This window comes from Neophocaena asiaeorientalis, unplaced genomic scaffold (genome assembly GCF_003031525.2).
Source record: "Neophocaena asiaeorientalis asiaeorientalis breed wild unplaced genomic scaffold, Neophocaena_asiaeorientalis_V1.1 scaffold86, whole genome shotgun sequence".
In the NCBI taxonomy this organism is placed as follows: Eukaryota; Metazoa; Chordata; class Mammalia; order Artiodactyla; family Phocoenidae; genus Neophocaena; species Neophocaena asiaeorientalis.
The window spans coordinates 5,849,139-5,864,198 of NW_020175039.1; the positions used below are offsets into that span (position 1 = coordinate 5,849,139).

Genomic DNA, 15,060 nt, shown 5'->3' on the forward strand with positions numbered 1-15,060 from the left:
CTCCCCGGACCAGGGCTCGAACACGTGTCCCCTGCGTTGGCAGGTGGATTCTTAACCACTGTGCCACCAGGGGAGTCCCTATCACTTTAAACTCCAAGATTGCTATATTTGTAGGCATTCCAGTTTCTTCTAAAAGCAGCTCTATTCTTCAGGATTCAAAATCTTGCAGACTAGAACCTGGTAAGTCTGAATTGGAAAACTCAGGATTTGACGGAATGAGTGAAGAAGAGCTTCTAGCAGCTGTTTTAGAGATAAGTAAAAGAGAAGCTTCACCATCTCTCAGTCATGAAGATGATGATAAACCAACCAGCAGCCCTGATACCGGATTTGCAGAAGACGATATTCAAGAAATGCCTGAAAATCCAGACCCTGTGGAAACTGAGAAGCCAAAAACAGTCACAGAGCCCGGTAGGTTTAATGAAAATAAACATCTGTTAAACAGGCACAACTGTGTTCCAAAGCTTTATAGTAACAAATGACTTCTACATAATGGGAGGTGAGATGGATCTGAATAACAGAGCTAATATTTTTGTGCTTTTTTTTTTTTTCTAACAGTTTAAAAAAATGAGAAGCAAATATTGTGAGTTAGTATCCAGAGGCTAGTGGTAAAGTATGCCATGTCCCTTTAGGTGTACATCAAAAGAAAAGTTAGTATTCTTGTGCATTTAAAAAATGTTTGTGTCAGGGCTTCCCTGGTGGCGCAGTGGTTGAGAGTCCGCCTGCCGATGCAGGGGACACGGGTTCGTGCCCCGGTCCAGGAAGATCCCACATGCCGCAGAGCGGCTGGGCCCGTGAGCCATGGCTGCTGCTGGGCCCGTGAGCCGTGGCCACTGAGCCTGTGCGTCTGAAGCCTGTGCTCCGCAACGGGAGAGGCCACAACAGTGAGAGGCCCGCGTACCTCAAAAAAAAAAAAAAAAAATGTGTCAGTTTTTGGTAACTTTTTTCACACCACTGCTCTCAGAAATTTGTGTAATTCTTCATTTTTGTATATCTGAACTTATACCAAGTTTTAATGTATAGATAATTTAAGTTCTCCATTCTTCTTTGGGTTCATCCCTTCATAATGGTGGCAAGACCACTGAACTAAGAGGGTGTCTAGTCTTAGCTATACCACCTACTAGTTATAAATTTCTAAATAGGTAATTTAACCTCTTTGATACTCAGTTTTCTTACCTCTGTATGGGGAATCTACCGGACATACTTCAGATAGTTGTGGGTAGAATGTTAGATAGTATATACATATTATGTAAAGTGCTATACAGATAAAAATTATTTTTGTGGTAATTTTTACTCATATTTTGTTATTTCTCAAGCTATCACTTCAAACAACAGAGCTGAGCCTCCTTGCCTTGCACTATGGGTATTTTAAGATTTTTTAAGTAGAAAATTTTCACTTCCTTTTCCTGGGGCCAAGTCTAATATTTTCTCCTGATATCTTTAGTATCTGTATCTTTAGTATCTGTATCTAGGTGGCTAGCTAACGTGTTTCCGTATATCAAGCCTAGGATTTTGGAGATGAAGAGAATAGTAGTGTATCACAAAATTATTTTCTGTATTCTTGGGGTTGTTAGGGCCTCCTCAGTTTTGAATTCGTTTATGTGCAAGTAAAATAAGAGTATTTCCTCAATTTAACTGGAAACAAAAAGCTGATGATTTTTGTATATAGATGTTTCCTTTTTTTTCTTTTTTCTTTACACCTTTTTTTACCTCTTGATGCAAGTACCCTTATGAAGTCCCCTTCTCTTACTAAACTTATAATCACTGCCCTTGGAAGTGAATCCTAGATACTAGATCATTTCATCAGTAAGGATTTCAGTATCACTAAAAGATAAGAACTCTTTTTACAAAAACCTATCCTCCATATCATTGTCATACTTTAAAAATCAATAATAATTCTAAGGAACGATGAAATGTGATCAAACCCTCCATAAGGTTTTATTGTGAAAGTTTCAAATCCAGAGAGAAATTGAAGAATAAAACAATACACACTTTTATACCCTTCACCTAGTTCATTAACATTTTGTCACATTTTTTTCTCTCCCTTCCACACTGCCCCGGTGTGTATGTGTAGTTGTGCAGCAGTTACCCCAAAATTAGTGCTTTACAACAACAGTAATTTTAATATCTCATTACTGTGGATTGACTGGTCTTAGCTGCTAGTTTTTTCTGCTCTATGTGATGTTGGCTGGGGTTTAACTGCACTACAACATCCAAGATGGCTCACCTTGGCACATGGGTTGTGTTGGTTAGAAGGGTCAGCTGAGCTGGCTAGATATCCTCTCTGTTCTTCTGGTCCCCTCTCCCTGGCCATCTCCCTTCCCCTCTTCTCCTCAGCTTTTCATCTCTTCATGTAATCTCAGGGCCTCTCCCTTCCTGTATGGCCTCTTCAGCATGGTAGCCAAACTTCTTACATGATAGCTCAGGGCTCCCAAAAGCACAAAAGAGGCTGCTGCCAGGCCTCCTTAATGTATAGGCTCAAAATTGGGACAGAATCACTTCCACCACATTTCGTTAAAGCACTCACAGGACCTGCCCAGATTCACTGTGAGGTGGACCACACAGTTAGAATACCTGTAGGCATGGTTCATTGGAGGCCATCTTTAGAGATTGCGCGTGCGTGCACACACACACACACACACACACACACACACACACACACACACACACACTCTTAATGGAACCATTTGAAGTTGCAGGTATCATAATACTTCACCCTAAAATACTTCAGCCTGACTCTCCTAAGTACACGGAAATTTTCCTATATAACAATTGTCATGCCTAAGAATATTAACAGTAATTCCATATATAGTTCTAATATAGAGCCCACATACACATTTACCCAGTTATCTCCAAAATATTTTTTACACTTTTTAAAAAATCTAGAACCCAAAGCTTACCCCCTGCATTTGGTTGTTAGGTCCCTTTAGTCTCTAGTCAGGCCAATTTTTCTTTGAAAGACTCCCATTATGGATTGTCCTACTATTCTTTTAAGTATAAGCTGGGTTTTTTTCCCCATACACTAAAACTTCAGAGCCTGGAGATGGTTTTTTCCTTGTTGCTCATTGCCATTTCCAACTGCTTGTCTTCTTTCATCCTACAAAAACCCCAGCTCCTTTGGTATGTGACTTCAGACTTTGCCACCTATTATTTCTGTCTGTAGCTCTCTTTTACTGTCCAGTCACTCCATGCCCATCAGCATTCTTAGGGCTTTCAGCATCCTCATAAATGACCATTTCAACAGCCTGGTTTCTCAATTCCTAATCTTATTTCCAAAGAACTTTTCTTCTACCCCATCTTGATAACTGCCAAAACTCATACCCTAAACCAGTAGTTCTCAAAGTGTGTCCCCAGGCCATCAGTATCATGTAGGAACTTGCTGGAAATGCCATTCTTGACCCCACTGCACACCTACTGAGTGAGAAACTCTGGATGTGGGACTCAGCATTCTGTGTTTTGATTCCAGTTGATTCTGATGCATGCTGAAGTTTGAGAACCACTTCCCTAGACTTTGTCATCATCAATAAATGTACCACCTTTGAAATCTTAATTTCAAATATCCTTCTCTAACCCTTCTCTCCCCCTAGCTCACCTAATATCATATTCTTATTTCAGCAATTACTTGATCTCATTAAGACTTCCAATCCATTGTCTTCTACTTTTTGCTATTCATCACCTCCCTCTTGTCACCACTTCCCTCCACAGCCTATATGCCATATTTTGGTACTTTTATCTCTTTCCTCTGTTTTCTTCTCTCAATCGCCTAACAAAGTCCCATCTCCCAGTTCAACCAGCTTCTTATTCCATGCCTACACCCAAGCAGCTGAAGATTGCTGGAGAAAAGTCCCCAAACTGTGCTGACTATACTTTCCTCAAAATCATGACTACGCTCTTACATGGGCACTACATGCTACTAGTCAGTTCTGTTATAGTTCCTTAGTAAATTTCTTTTCTTGGTCTCCATGTCTTTCTCAGATCTGTAGTTCTCCTTCCACACATGCTCTAGGCACATAACTTAGCTGTATACCTTTCAAAGAAAATAGATGCAGTCAGATGAAAACTCTGCCTTCACCTTTGTTATGGAGGAAGTGTCCCTCTTCTTATTTAAGGCCAATCCCTCCATTCATATCCAAGATCTCATCTACTTGTGCCTTCTAAAGACTTTCCCTCTTGAAATGATACTCTTTCTCTTCTGCATCAGGTCTTCCCTCTTCTAAATTATTCCTGCTGTGCCTTAATATCACCCATCTTTTTAAAACTCTCATGACCTTGTGTTTCCCTCTAGCCACTGCTCCCTTTCTTTGCTCCCTTCCCAGAAAAATCCTTTGAAAGAGTTGTTTTACTCATTCCCTCTACTTTCTTACCATCTCCCATTCTCTTGTCAACCCTCTCCAAGTGGGCTTTCATCCCCACCACTCCACTGAAATGGTCTTTATAAAGTTTGCACTAGCAATTTTCATACAATCCATCACTCCCTCCTTAACATTTAAAGCTTTATAAACTTTTTTCTATAAACTATTCTTGCCATGGTTTTTTCTTCCTACTAAACCAACTGTTCATTCCAGGGTTTATGGTTTTGTTTTTTGCTTCCCTCATCAGACCTCTAACTGTTGGAGTATTCCCAGGACACTGTCCTTAGCTGTCTTTTTTCCTATAGTTCTCTCCCTGAGTGATCTCAGACATTACCATAACCTCACATACTGATGAGATATCAAATTCATATCCCTAGCCCGGATCTCTCCCCTGAGCTTTAAACTTACACATGTAAATGCCTACTTGAAATGTCCATTTGGCTGTCTAATTTTTAACTGCCCCCCGCCCACCCATAACCCTGCCCCATATCAGCAAATGGTACTACCATCTACCATTTTTTGACTCAGGCCAAAAAATATGGCTCCCTTGATTTTTTTACTTCACACCTTACATTCAGTCCATCAGTAAGTCTAGTCTGCTCTACCTCCGAAATATATCCTGAATTTAATCATTTATCAACATCTTCATAGCTGTAACTCTAGCCTTCCATCTCTCACCTGGTCCACTACAGTTGATTCCTAATGTCTCTTCCGTCACTCTTGCCCCACTACAGACCTTCTTTCATGAACAAAGCAGCCAACATAATCTTTCTGAAGCTTAAATCACACGGTCACCCTTCTGCTTAAAACTTGTGATTTCCTATTACACTTAATCCAAGCTTCTCACCATGGTCTATCTTTACTTTCCCCCTCTTTCACTCTTCTGTTTTAGCCATACTAGCATTCTCTCTGTGTCCCTCATGCTAAGCTCATTTTCATCTCAGAAGCTTTGCACTTAAGCGCCTTCAGGGCAAGGGCCATCTTGCCCTAATTATCACTATATCCCCATCTTCTTTAGCAGTGCCTGGCATATAGTAGATTCTCAATAAATATTTGGGGCTCATCAGATTGGTTGTCTCATGAATCAACTGAGGAGGGGAAGGAATACTGGTTAAGTAAGGTTTTACTGTTAGTCAAAGGGAGGGGAAGAGTGTATGCAAAGGCCCAGACATGAGAAAGGCCATGGTAAGTTAGTGGACCTACAGAAGTTCAGAATGATCTGCATGGCTGGAACATAGTGTTGAGGGGGAAAAGCAAAAAGTTGAGACTAGAGAATTATGCAGTCTCCAGTTTTTACATGGCCTAAAACCATGTTTAGGAGTTTGGACTTTTATTTCAAAAGCATTAGGAAGTTACTGGATAATTTTAAGCGAAAAAGTATTTGATAAAGATTTATATTTGAAAAAGATCATTTCTGGCTGCAGTGTAGCACATAAATTAGAGAAGAACCTAAGTATCTTGTGAGACCTGTTAGGCAGTTATTGCAGTAGTCCAGACCAAAAGTTAATGGTGCCCTAAGCCAAGGTTTTGGCATTGAAAAGAAAAACAGTTGGGACTTCCCTGGTGGTCCAGTGGTTAAGACTCTGCATTCCCAGTGCAGGGGGCCCAGGTTCGATCCCTGGTCAGGAAACTAGATCCTGCATGCCGCAACTAAAAAAAAGATCCCACGTGCCACAACTAAGACCCAGCGCAGCCAAATAAATAAATAAATATTTTTAAAAAAAGAAAGAAAGAAAAACAGTTGATGGATTCGAAAGATAATTAGGAAATAACGATTTATGTAATATGAAGGGATAAATGAGAAGTCAAAATGACTCCCAGGTTTCTATCTTCAAAAAAAAAAAAATAACAACTAAGCTGGGTGGACAGTGATCTCAGTGACTGAAATATAGAATGTAGGAAAGGAGCAGCTTTCATTTGGGGTGGGAGAAGCAGCAGATGATATATTTAGTATAAGAATGTTAGTGTTTTAACACATGGTTCCCCTCTGTGTTTTTTATTTCATGGTCATATTTGTTCCTAGATCTGAAGTGTTTTTTTTGTATCCATCTGATAATCTTGTCCTGAAGACAGATGTATATTGATTTTTAGCATCTTAAAGTAAACTTTCTTACATCTGTTTTCTATCACATGGATTAATTGCTAGTGTAATTCTAGGATTGTGTGAGGTACATTGGTACATTGAGTGCTGAAAATTATTGGTTAAGAAAAATTGTGCCTCTGTCATCTTCTTTTTATGAGTATGTTTTGATAATAAAAGTAATAATGCTCATCTTATGCCCTAAAATAGCAGCCTCAACTCCCCAATCTTTCTTCCACTTGAAACGCTCAACATCAAATAACTTTGAATATCAGGGTTCCAAATTTCCAGAAGTGGTCTGATTGGTTGATTCTTTCAGGTATTCATTCCTGGTCCAGTAAGCTAAGGCCAGAGGGACAGGTGGGACCTTATACGCCTCAGAGCTGCCCCTTGGAGGCTATGGAAAATTACATTCTCCAAGAATGGAGGAGTATAATTTTTTTTAATTGGAATCGTACTGCTTTTTGCACTTAATAATATCCTGAGTTTCTTTTCCTCTTTTAATGAACATTCAGAATTAGTTTCAATGATAAATACTCAGTCAGCAAATCAGTTCAATTAAAAAATGATGACTAGTTGCTGACTTAGAGTCTAAAACCAAGATGTGGTAAGCTTCAGAGTTGTCTGTGCTATGGAAAATCATCTGCCATCTAAATGGTTACAGTGCAGTATTGGGGCAGGTAAAGAGCACTTAGTAATTTTAAAACAATCCATGTGAAATAAATCTGTAAAGGTAGTTCTTGTTAACCAGTTGAATTCTTTTTATGAGAACTTCCTTAACTTACTAAGACGAAAATTTTTGCTTTGGTAAAGTGTTTGAGAAGGGAGGGAGGGAAGGAAGTTCCTTCCTCTTCTCCCCACTCTTACCTATATTAAAAATAATGAAATTCAGATAACCAGAACAAAATTATGCCTATATTATTTATAATAATAATAATATTTATAATAATAATATTATTATTCCAGCTAGCCATAATCTAGAAATTGAGAATGAACAGAAAGAAATAAAAGGTTAATATTTTTTCCTACCTCCTTGGATGAATGTTTTAAACATATATGTTGTCATATACTTGTATGGTACATGAGATGTTTATTATATATTTTATGTAGCTCTTTTGATTTAGAATATGTTCAAGGCTCATTTGATAATTAATGTAAAAACGCTCATATGACATACAGTGTAATAAATGGGAAAATCTCAGTATTTAGCTTAAGTATTCTATCCTAATTCTTACTTCATTTACCCTAAACAATACTTTATTCCTAGTACTTGGTCATGTGACATGACCTTTGAATATGGCTATTTATTCTTCTCCATCCTTAACCATAGTGTTTCTGATGATTGCTTAAGTTTCAGAACCATTGCTGTAGGTCAGTGTTTCTCAACCAAGGGCAGTTTTGTCCCCCAGGAGACATATGACAATGTCACTTTTGGTTGTCACAACTGGGGAGTGTGGGGTTGCTACTGGCATGTAGTAGGTAGGGGTTAGGAATATCGCTAAACACTATACAGCGTACAGGGCAGCCCTTCTCCCCGCACCACACAAAAAATTATCCCACCCAAAATGTCAATAGTGCTGAGATTGAGAAACCCTGATCTAGATATGTAGTAAGGTGAGATTGTGTGTCCCAAGCAGGTATGTCTGAGGTTAGGATACATTACTCTTTGAACAGTGCATGCCACTCTAGTGCAGAGAGTTCAGTTTATAAGAGGATATCCCAGTTATGTTATGTTCTGCTTCCTCAGATCCTGCCAGTTTTACCGAGATAACTAAAGACTGTGATGAGAATAAAGAAAACAAAACTCCAGAAGGATCTCAAGGAGAGGTTGATTGGCTCCAGCAGTATGATATGGAGCGTGAAAGGGAGGAACAAGAACTTCAGCAGGCATTGGCTCAGAGCCTTCAAGAGCAAGTAAGAGATATTTATATTGCTACTTTCTCCATACCTATCTTTTCCAAGAAATAGAACAATAATAATAGTAAAAAACATTTGTTAAGCACTATGTGTCAGGCATTATTCCAGGTGATTTACATACGGTGAACCACTGAGCCACCAAAACAAAGTAAACTTGTTTGGGGCTTTTGCCTTGGGTTTGAAACAGAAACATTGGTCCTTTTTTTTTTCAAAAAACCTAAATGCAACAAAATGTCCTGTTGGTTACCTCCTATTACTATAATTTATTGCACACTAAAGCAAGACGAGTTGTTAGAGATCATCCCTAGTCCAACTTTATTTTGCAAGCAGTTGAAACAGCCGATATACCATGATGATTTTATCATTAATATTTTAAGGCAAAATGTTTGTTTTGGTCATTTTCTCACAATATGAATCCTTTCCTATGAATTATTTGAACATAAAATTCTCAGGAATATTGTCTGAATTTTTAGATTTTAGTCATAGACTAACATTTTTCTGCTCTTTTCTTTATGTAGTTGTCTGTTCTTCAATTTTTAGTTCTTTATGCTTATATTTGCCAAAGCTGGTTGATTTGCACTGTTGCAGTCAGCTGAGGTATCTGACTAAAAGGTGATATTTTGATGGTTATCTAATCCTATACAATACATGTTAGTAATAAAAATTTGCCAAGACTCCCTAGAATGAATGCACAATTTTAGTGTTTGCAAATATCAGATTAAGAAATCTAATGTCACTAGAATATTGGGCCTTAATTTAAACTGCACATTAATATTATCTAGGGAGCTTTAAAAAAAATACGGATGCCTGGGTTGTTGTGCCCCTCAGAAATTCTGATGTAATTGATCTGGAGTGTGGTCTGGCATCCAGATTTCTTTTTTTTTTTTTAATAAGGGTTTTTTTAAAAAAAAAAAAACTTCCCCCAGTGGTTCTAATGTGCAGCCAAGGTTGAGAACTCCTGCTTTAAAACTATTTCAGAGCCACCTGTTCTGTATCCTTTTATTGATATTTATAAGAAGTACCTCCCTGGTTGCCTTGTCATCAAGATGTGTATATGTCAAACTATCTTACAAATAACATATAGTAATCATTTGTTATAGAAAACTTAGTGTAAAAGGCCATGGTTTGGTTTCTTAACAATAGTTCCTTATAGTGCAGAAAAAGAAAAAATTCAGCAACCCTCCTTTTCTTAGACAAAAGACATATTTTTCTTGTCAGCTGACCCATTTAAAACTATCTTATTTTTCTCAGATATGAGGATAGTATCATGAGATGAAGTTTCTTTAGTTTGGTATACCTGCATCATTCTATTAATTACTAAAAGAGAGTCCTTTACCTTCTTGTTTCAGCATAGACTTTATATACTTGGATAAATTTAAGTAATCATATTTCCTCTTAGAGATCACCTCTGTAACTTTCTTGAACGCAGTATTATTGCTCCCAGGACTATAATGCAGAATAGCTCATTCTAAGCTTCTTATACATTTAAGTAACTTTAACAACAAGTCTAGAATTGAGATAAAACAATTTTTTTTTTACTCATGCATCCTTTGTAAGTTATCTTTTCTCTGAAAATGAGAGGGAAATTTTTTTTTGTAGTAAACATTTTCCTATTCCTTTTATAATGAGTCATCTAGTTGAGACATTTTCAGAGGTACAATTTTTTCCTAAGAAAACCTCGTATGTATTAGAAAAGCAACAGTCAGCAGCATTCATTTAGTATTTACCAAGCTTCTTTTACGTGTTTATGGTTTCTTTAACAAAAATAGAAATCTGTGAATAATATGTTGCGGAAATATTATTTATCTTTTTTTTTTTTTTTTTTTTTTTTTTGGGTACCCGTTGTGGAGCACAGGCTCCGGACGTGCAGGCTCAACGGCCATGGCTCACGGGCCCAGCCGCTCCACGGCATGCAGGATCTTCCCAGACCGGGGCACGAATCCGTGTCCCCTGCTTTGGCAGGCGAACTCACAACCACTGTGCCACCAGGGAAGCCCAATATTGTTTATCTTGATGTCATAGGCATAGGGTCTGTGCTAGAGCCAGCTCCCTGTCAGCTTAGGAGAGCCCACTATACATACTTCCCAAATCTGCATTCATAGTCACATTGGTAGCTTAAAATTGGCCATGGTAGGAGTATTTATACCAAGGAACTTGGCAAATCCTGTAAATCAGGGGAAGAAAAGAGAGCTATTCACTAAGTATCTGCTATGTTCCAGGTATCTCATACATGTTAGAAGAAAAGGGATTAATCATAATGTCACATTGAATGGCTTTTGGTTGGCAAGCTAAGCATCACTAACTAGAAAAGATAGCATTTAAGCCTTCTTAACCCCCAGGTTTTTGTTTTAGGAAGACAGTGTTGGAAAAAGTAAAGAACTTCTCCACATCCCTCAAGAGGTCATGTTCCAAACATCCATAAGATTATAAAAAACATTAGCAAATACTTTCAGAGCAGCAGATTTTATCCTCATTAAATAAGTTTAATCAATACTTCTTTAAATACCTTAGTTTTGTTCTTATCCCTTTAGGAGGCTTGGGAACAGAAAGAAGATGATGACCTCAAAAGAGCTACGGAGTTAAGTCTTCAAGGTATGGAGATTAATTACATTTTTTTAATATGCTGAAATGTATCACACACAGAAGAGCATATAAAATGTTATTGTTATTTTTAATAACAGTAACAAATTTGAACACCTCCCAGGTAAAGATATAGAACCTTAGAAGTTACCTGTATACGCCTTCCCTTCCCTCCCTCCCAAAGGAAACCACCGTTCTAAAATTTGTATTCATCATTAGCTTACATTTAAAAAATAATAATGTTACCATGCATATTCATATTCCTAAACAATACTTCTTTGACATTTTAAATATGAGCTTTATTTTAAAGTTAAAGAAACACTGAAAATAAACACTTTTTACAAATTATATCAAACACTTAAAACATAATCTGGAAATGTTAAACATTAATTCTTAATTCAAAATAATGACATTCATAGAGTACATCCTGGTGCTGGCCAATATGGAATTTACTTAAATCTAGTAGATTTTATGTAAACTTAACCATTAATCCTTCCTAAAATTCGGTGATTATGATTCAACTTTATAAGGTTAAGCAAGTCTTCTGTGTAATACCCTCATATAACTTTTTCAAATACAAACATTTGTACCAGCAAGGAAATTATTAAAACATATATAAATTATGCTGAGGGGCTTGATTAAAAGGCTTTCTATAGAGAGAGAGGCATCTCACCTTAGAAAGCACACACACACACAAAACCACTTAATAGAATATAAGATGCCAGGACATTCTTTTAGTCATGTTACAGAGCACACTGCACATTTATAAGTGTCATTCTATTATGTATGAACTGAAAACATATATTTTTTAAAAGCCCTTGCCACGAGAGAGTGGAATATGCCTGCATTAAGCACAGAAACGCAGAGCTTTTTACAGGATGTCAACTGACGGCCTGTCTCCAGCTGGCTACCAGGCGCCACTGAAAACTGTCACCACCCTCAGAAAGGCAAGATGTTCTTGTTAATGATGTCCACGGCCTCCAGAATCTCCTCCTCCTTGATCACAAGCGGAGGTGCAAACCTGATGATATCACCATGGGTTGGCTTGTCCAGAAGTCCATTATCTCGAAGTCACAGACATACCTTCCAAGCATCACAGTCTTTGGTTTCTCTAATAACAATAGCATTTAATAATCCTTTTCCTCTTACAGCAGTTACAATATCAGAAGGTAGCTTCATGCGTTCATTTCTCAAGATGATACCCATTTGTCTGCATTTTTCAGCAAGGTTTTCTTCTTCCGAAACCTCAAGGGCTGTGATGGACACTCGGCAGCCTAGTGGATTGCCACCGTACATAGAACCATGTTCCCCTGGTTTAATGGTCAACATTATTTCATCATTATACAACACTGTGGATACAGGGTATAAACCACCAGAAAGTGCCTTTCCTAGAAGAACTGTATCAGGTCTGACATTTTCGTGATCAATAGCCAGCCATCTACCAGTTCTGGCCAATCCTGTCTGTATTTCATCAGCAATAAACAGAGCCTGGTGCTGGGTTTAGAGCTCTTGCACACCCACAAGGTAGCCTGGATCCAGAACAACGCCTGTTTCACCCTGAGTTGGTTCCACCACGAACGCCACAACATTTGGATCCTGAAGTGCACACTCAAGAACAGGCAGATCATTATATGGAGTGATTTCAAAACCTGACATAAATGGTCCAAAACCATTGTAACTGGTTGGGTGTGTGGAACCTGGAGATTGCAGACAATGTTCTACCCCAAAAGTTTCCGGCTGCAAAAAACAATCTTTGGGATACCCTTCTCAGTAGTATATCCCCATCTCCGAGCAAGTTTGCAAGCACTGTCTCCAGCCTCCACTCCTGTAATCATAGGAAGAACTTCGTAGTAGTTCAAAAGTTTAGTAACATACTCTTTTTTTTTTTTTTTTTTTGTCTGCGTTGGGTCTTTGTTGCTGGACTCGGGCTTTCTTCAGTTGCAACGAGCGGGGGCTACTCTGTTGCAGAGCGTGGGCTTCTCATTGCGGTGGCTTCTCTTGTTGTGGAGCACAGGCTCTAGGTGTACGGGCCTCAGAGTTGTGGCACGTAGGCTTCAGTAGTTGTGGCTCGCGGGCTCTAGAGCGCAGGCTCAGTAGTTGTGGCACATGGGCTTAGTTGCTCCACGGCATATGGGATCTTCCCGGAACAGGGCTTAAACCCATTTCCCCCTGCATTGGCAGACGGATTCTCAACCACTGTGCCACCAGGGAAGCCCTAGTAACATACTCTTTGTATTCACCAGGCATGTTGTTGTAGAAAGCTCTAGACGTTAAGGTCACTTTATCCACCTGACTTTCCGAAGCATTCAGTCTTTGGATGACAGTGCCCTTGGTTGATAGCACTGTAAGCACTCAGAAAGTCAAAATATTTTCTGCCTTCTACATCCCATATGTAAATACCTTTTCCTCTCTCCAGGGCTACAGTTAAAGGGTGGTAGTTGTGGGCACCATATTTAGATTCCCATTCAAAAATGTAATAAGAGGATGGAGGGCCTTGGACTGTGTTTTTAATTGCAGCAGATGTTATTGGGTTGGTCAAAAAGTTCATTCGAGTTTTTCCGTACCATCTTGCAAACTTTTTGGCCAACCCAATAGCAGAAGCCACTGAAGAATGAATTCCACGGTGAAGGACAGCAACAGTCTGCACATGTGTGAGTCTGGAAAACATGATGTCCTTCAAGTAGGAATATCACCAACCATCCCTTCTTCCCACAGTTCAAATTAGAATACAGATTTTTAACCCAAGATCCAGGGATGGTCTTCACAGGGTCCAGTAACTCCTGGCAGCACCTCCAAGACCAGCTCAGGACACGTGGCATCAACTGAACAGCTGCCCTAAACAATATATTTTTTTAATTTTGAAAAGTGAAATAGCAAGGACAGTCTATCTGTAATCCACCTGTATGACAGAGCAATACTGCCACTGTTAAGACTGCTAGGAGAAGATAATGTGACTTCAGTTTCCCCATGAATTTACAAGAGCTCACTCTGGGGAAGCCAGTGAGCAAAGTCGTGAATGAGTATTCAAAAGCGTAAGGTTCACCATAGTCAGGGGATTTGGCAGAACTAATTTATGGACCATGTGCTGGAAGTCTACCAGGACAGGTAGTCATGGGAAGTGAGCTAACTGTATTTTCTAAGATCACTCTGGTCTTTCTCTGGCTGTGAGAAATAGATTAAAGCAAAACACTTTGCTGGTATAAAATGAGTGTTCTAGGCTGATCTAGACACCAGGGCATGGTGGAGAGAGCAAGCGTTTCACTGGCAGATGGTTGAGACAGTTACAAAGAAGAATTCAAGCTAGGCTCACCTAGGCATTCTGTCCTCAGATTTAAAAGATGGTACAATGATGGTGATGAATGGCTGTCTCAAGTCATATTGTTCCAGTCTGGACTGGTTGCCCTCTACATCCGTGCGCAGATATCCTGAGATCTCCCTAACCATTCTCCAGGGGATTCCCTCTGATTCGCTCTTTTGTTTGAATCTCCCATTTCCTGTATGACTCTTTTCTCATCCTTTGTGTACTTATGCTTTGATGGAGAGCATCCCCAGTAGTTTTCTTGAAGAAGAGGGGATGTGACTTAGATTTTTTGGAGGACTTGAAAGTTTCATTCTGCCCCAGTATTTGACTGATAGTTGGTCTGAATATAGAATTCCGGGTTTACAATCATTGTAAAAGCATTGTTTCCCCCCACCTTCATGCTGCTGGGCAATGACAAAAGTCTTGTTTGCTGGGTTGCTGTATGAGAAGTCTAAAGCTGTTCTTTATTCTGATGTGACATCTTTTTTTCCTGAAAGCTTATAGGATCTTCTCTTTGTTTCCATTGTGATTAAGTTTCACAGTGATGTGCCTTGATGTGTGTCTGTTTCATCCATTTCTGCTGGGCACTTAGAGGATTATTTTAATCTAGAAACTTTTGTCCTTCAATTCTAAGAAATTTTCACTGATGTCCTTCATTCTACTTCCTCTCTTTTCACTTTTTGAAACTCCTGTTATTCAGACGTCTTAGTCTGATCCTCTGAATTTTCTCATCTCTTCTGTTTTCCATTTTTTTGTTATTTTGCTGTACTGCCTGGGAAGTTTCTCTGACATTATCACCAACTCCAAACTTTTTTTTAGTATTTTATTTCTAT

At 38.8% G+C, this 15,060-nt stretch overlaps 1 protein-coding gene and 1 pseudogene across 3 annotated transcripts in view; one reads left to right on the forward strand and one right to left on the reverse strand.

Moving 5' to 3' along the window:
• USP37 (ubiquitin specific peptidase 37) overlaps window positions 1-15,060 on the forward strand; it is an 89,027-nt gene that overhangs the window by 64,322 nt on the left and 9,645 nt on the right. For all 3 annotated transcript variants that reach the window (XM_024763167.1, XM_024763168.1, XM_024763169.1), the window contains 3 exons: window positions 153-408; window positions 8,177-8,343; window positions 10,878-10,938. In XM_024763167.1, coding sequence (XP_024618935.1) covers window positions 153-408; window positions 8,177-8,343; window positions 10,878-10,938 — 484 coding nt within the window. The remainder of the gene's footprint in view (window positions 1-152; window positions 409-8,176; window positions 8,344-10,877; window positions 10,939-15,060) is intronic.
• LOC112411845 (ornithine aminotransferase, mitochondrial pseudogene) lies at window positions 11,210-12,688 on the reverse strand (annotated as a pseudogene).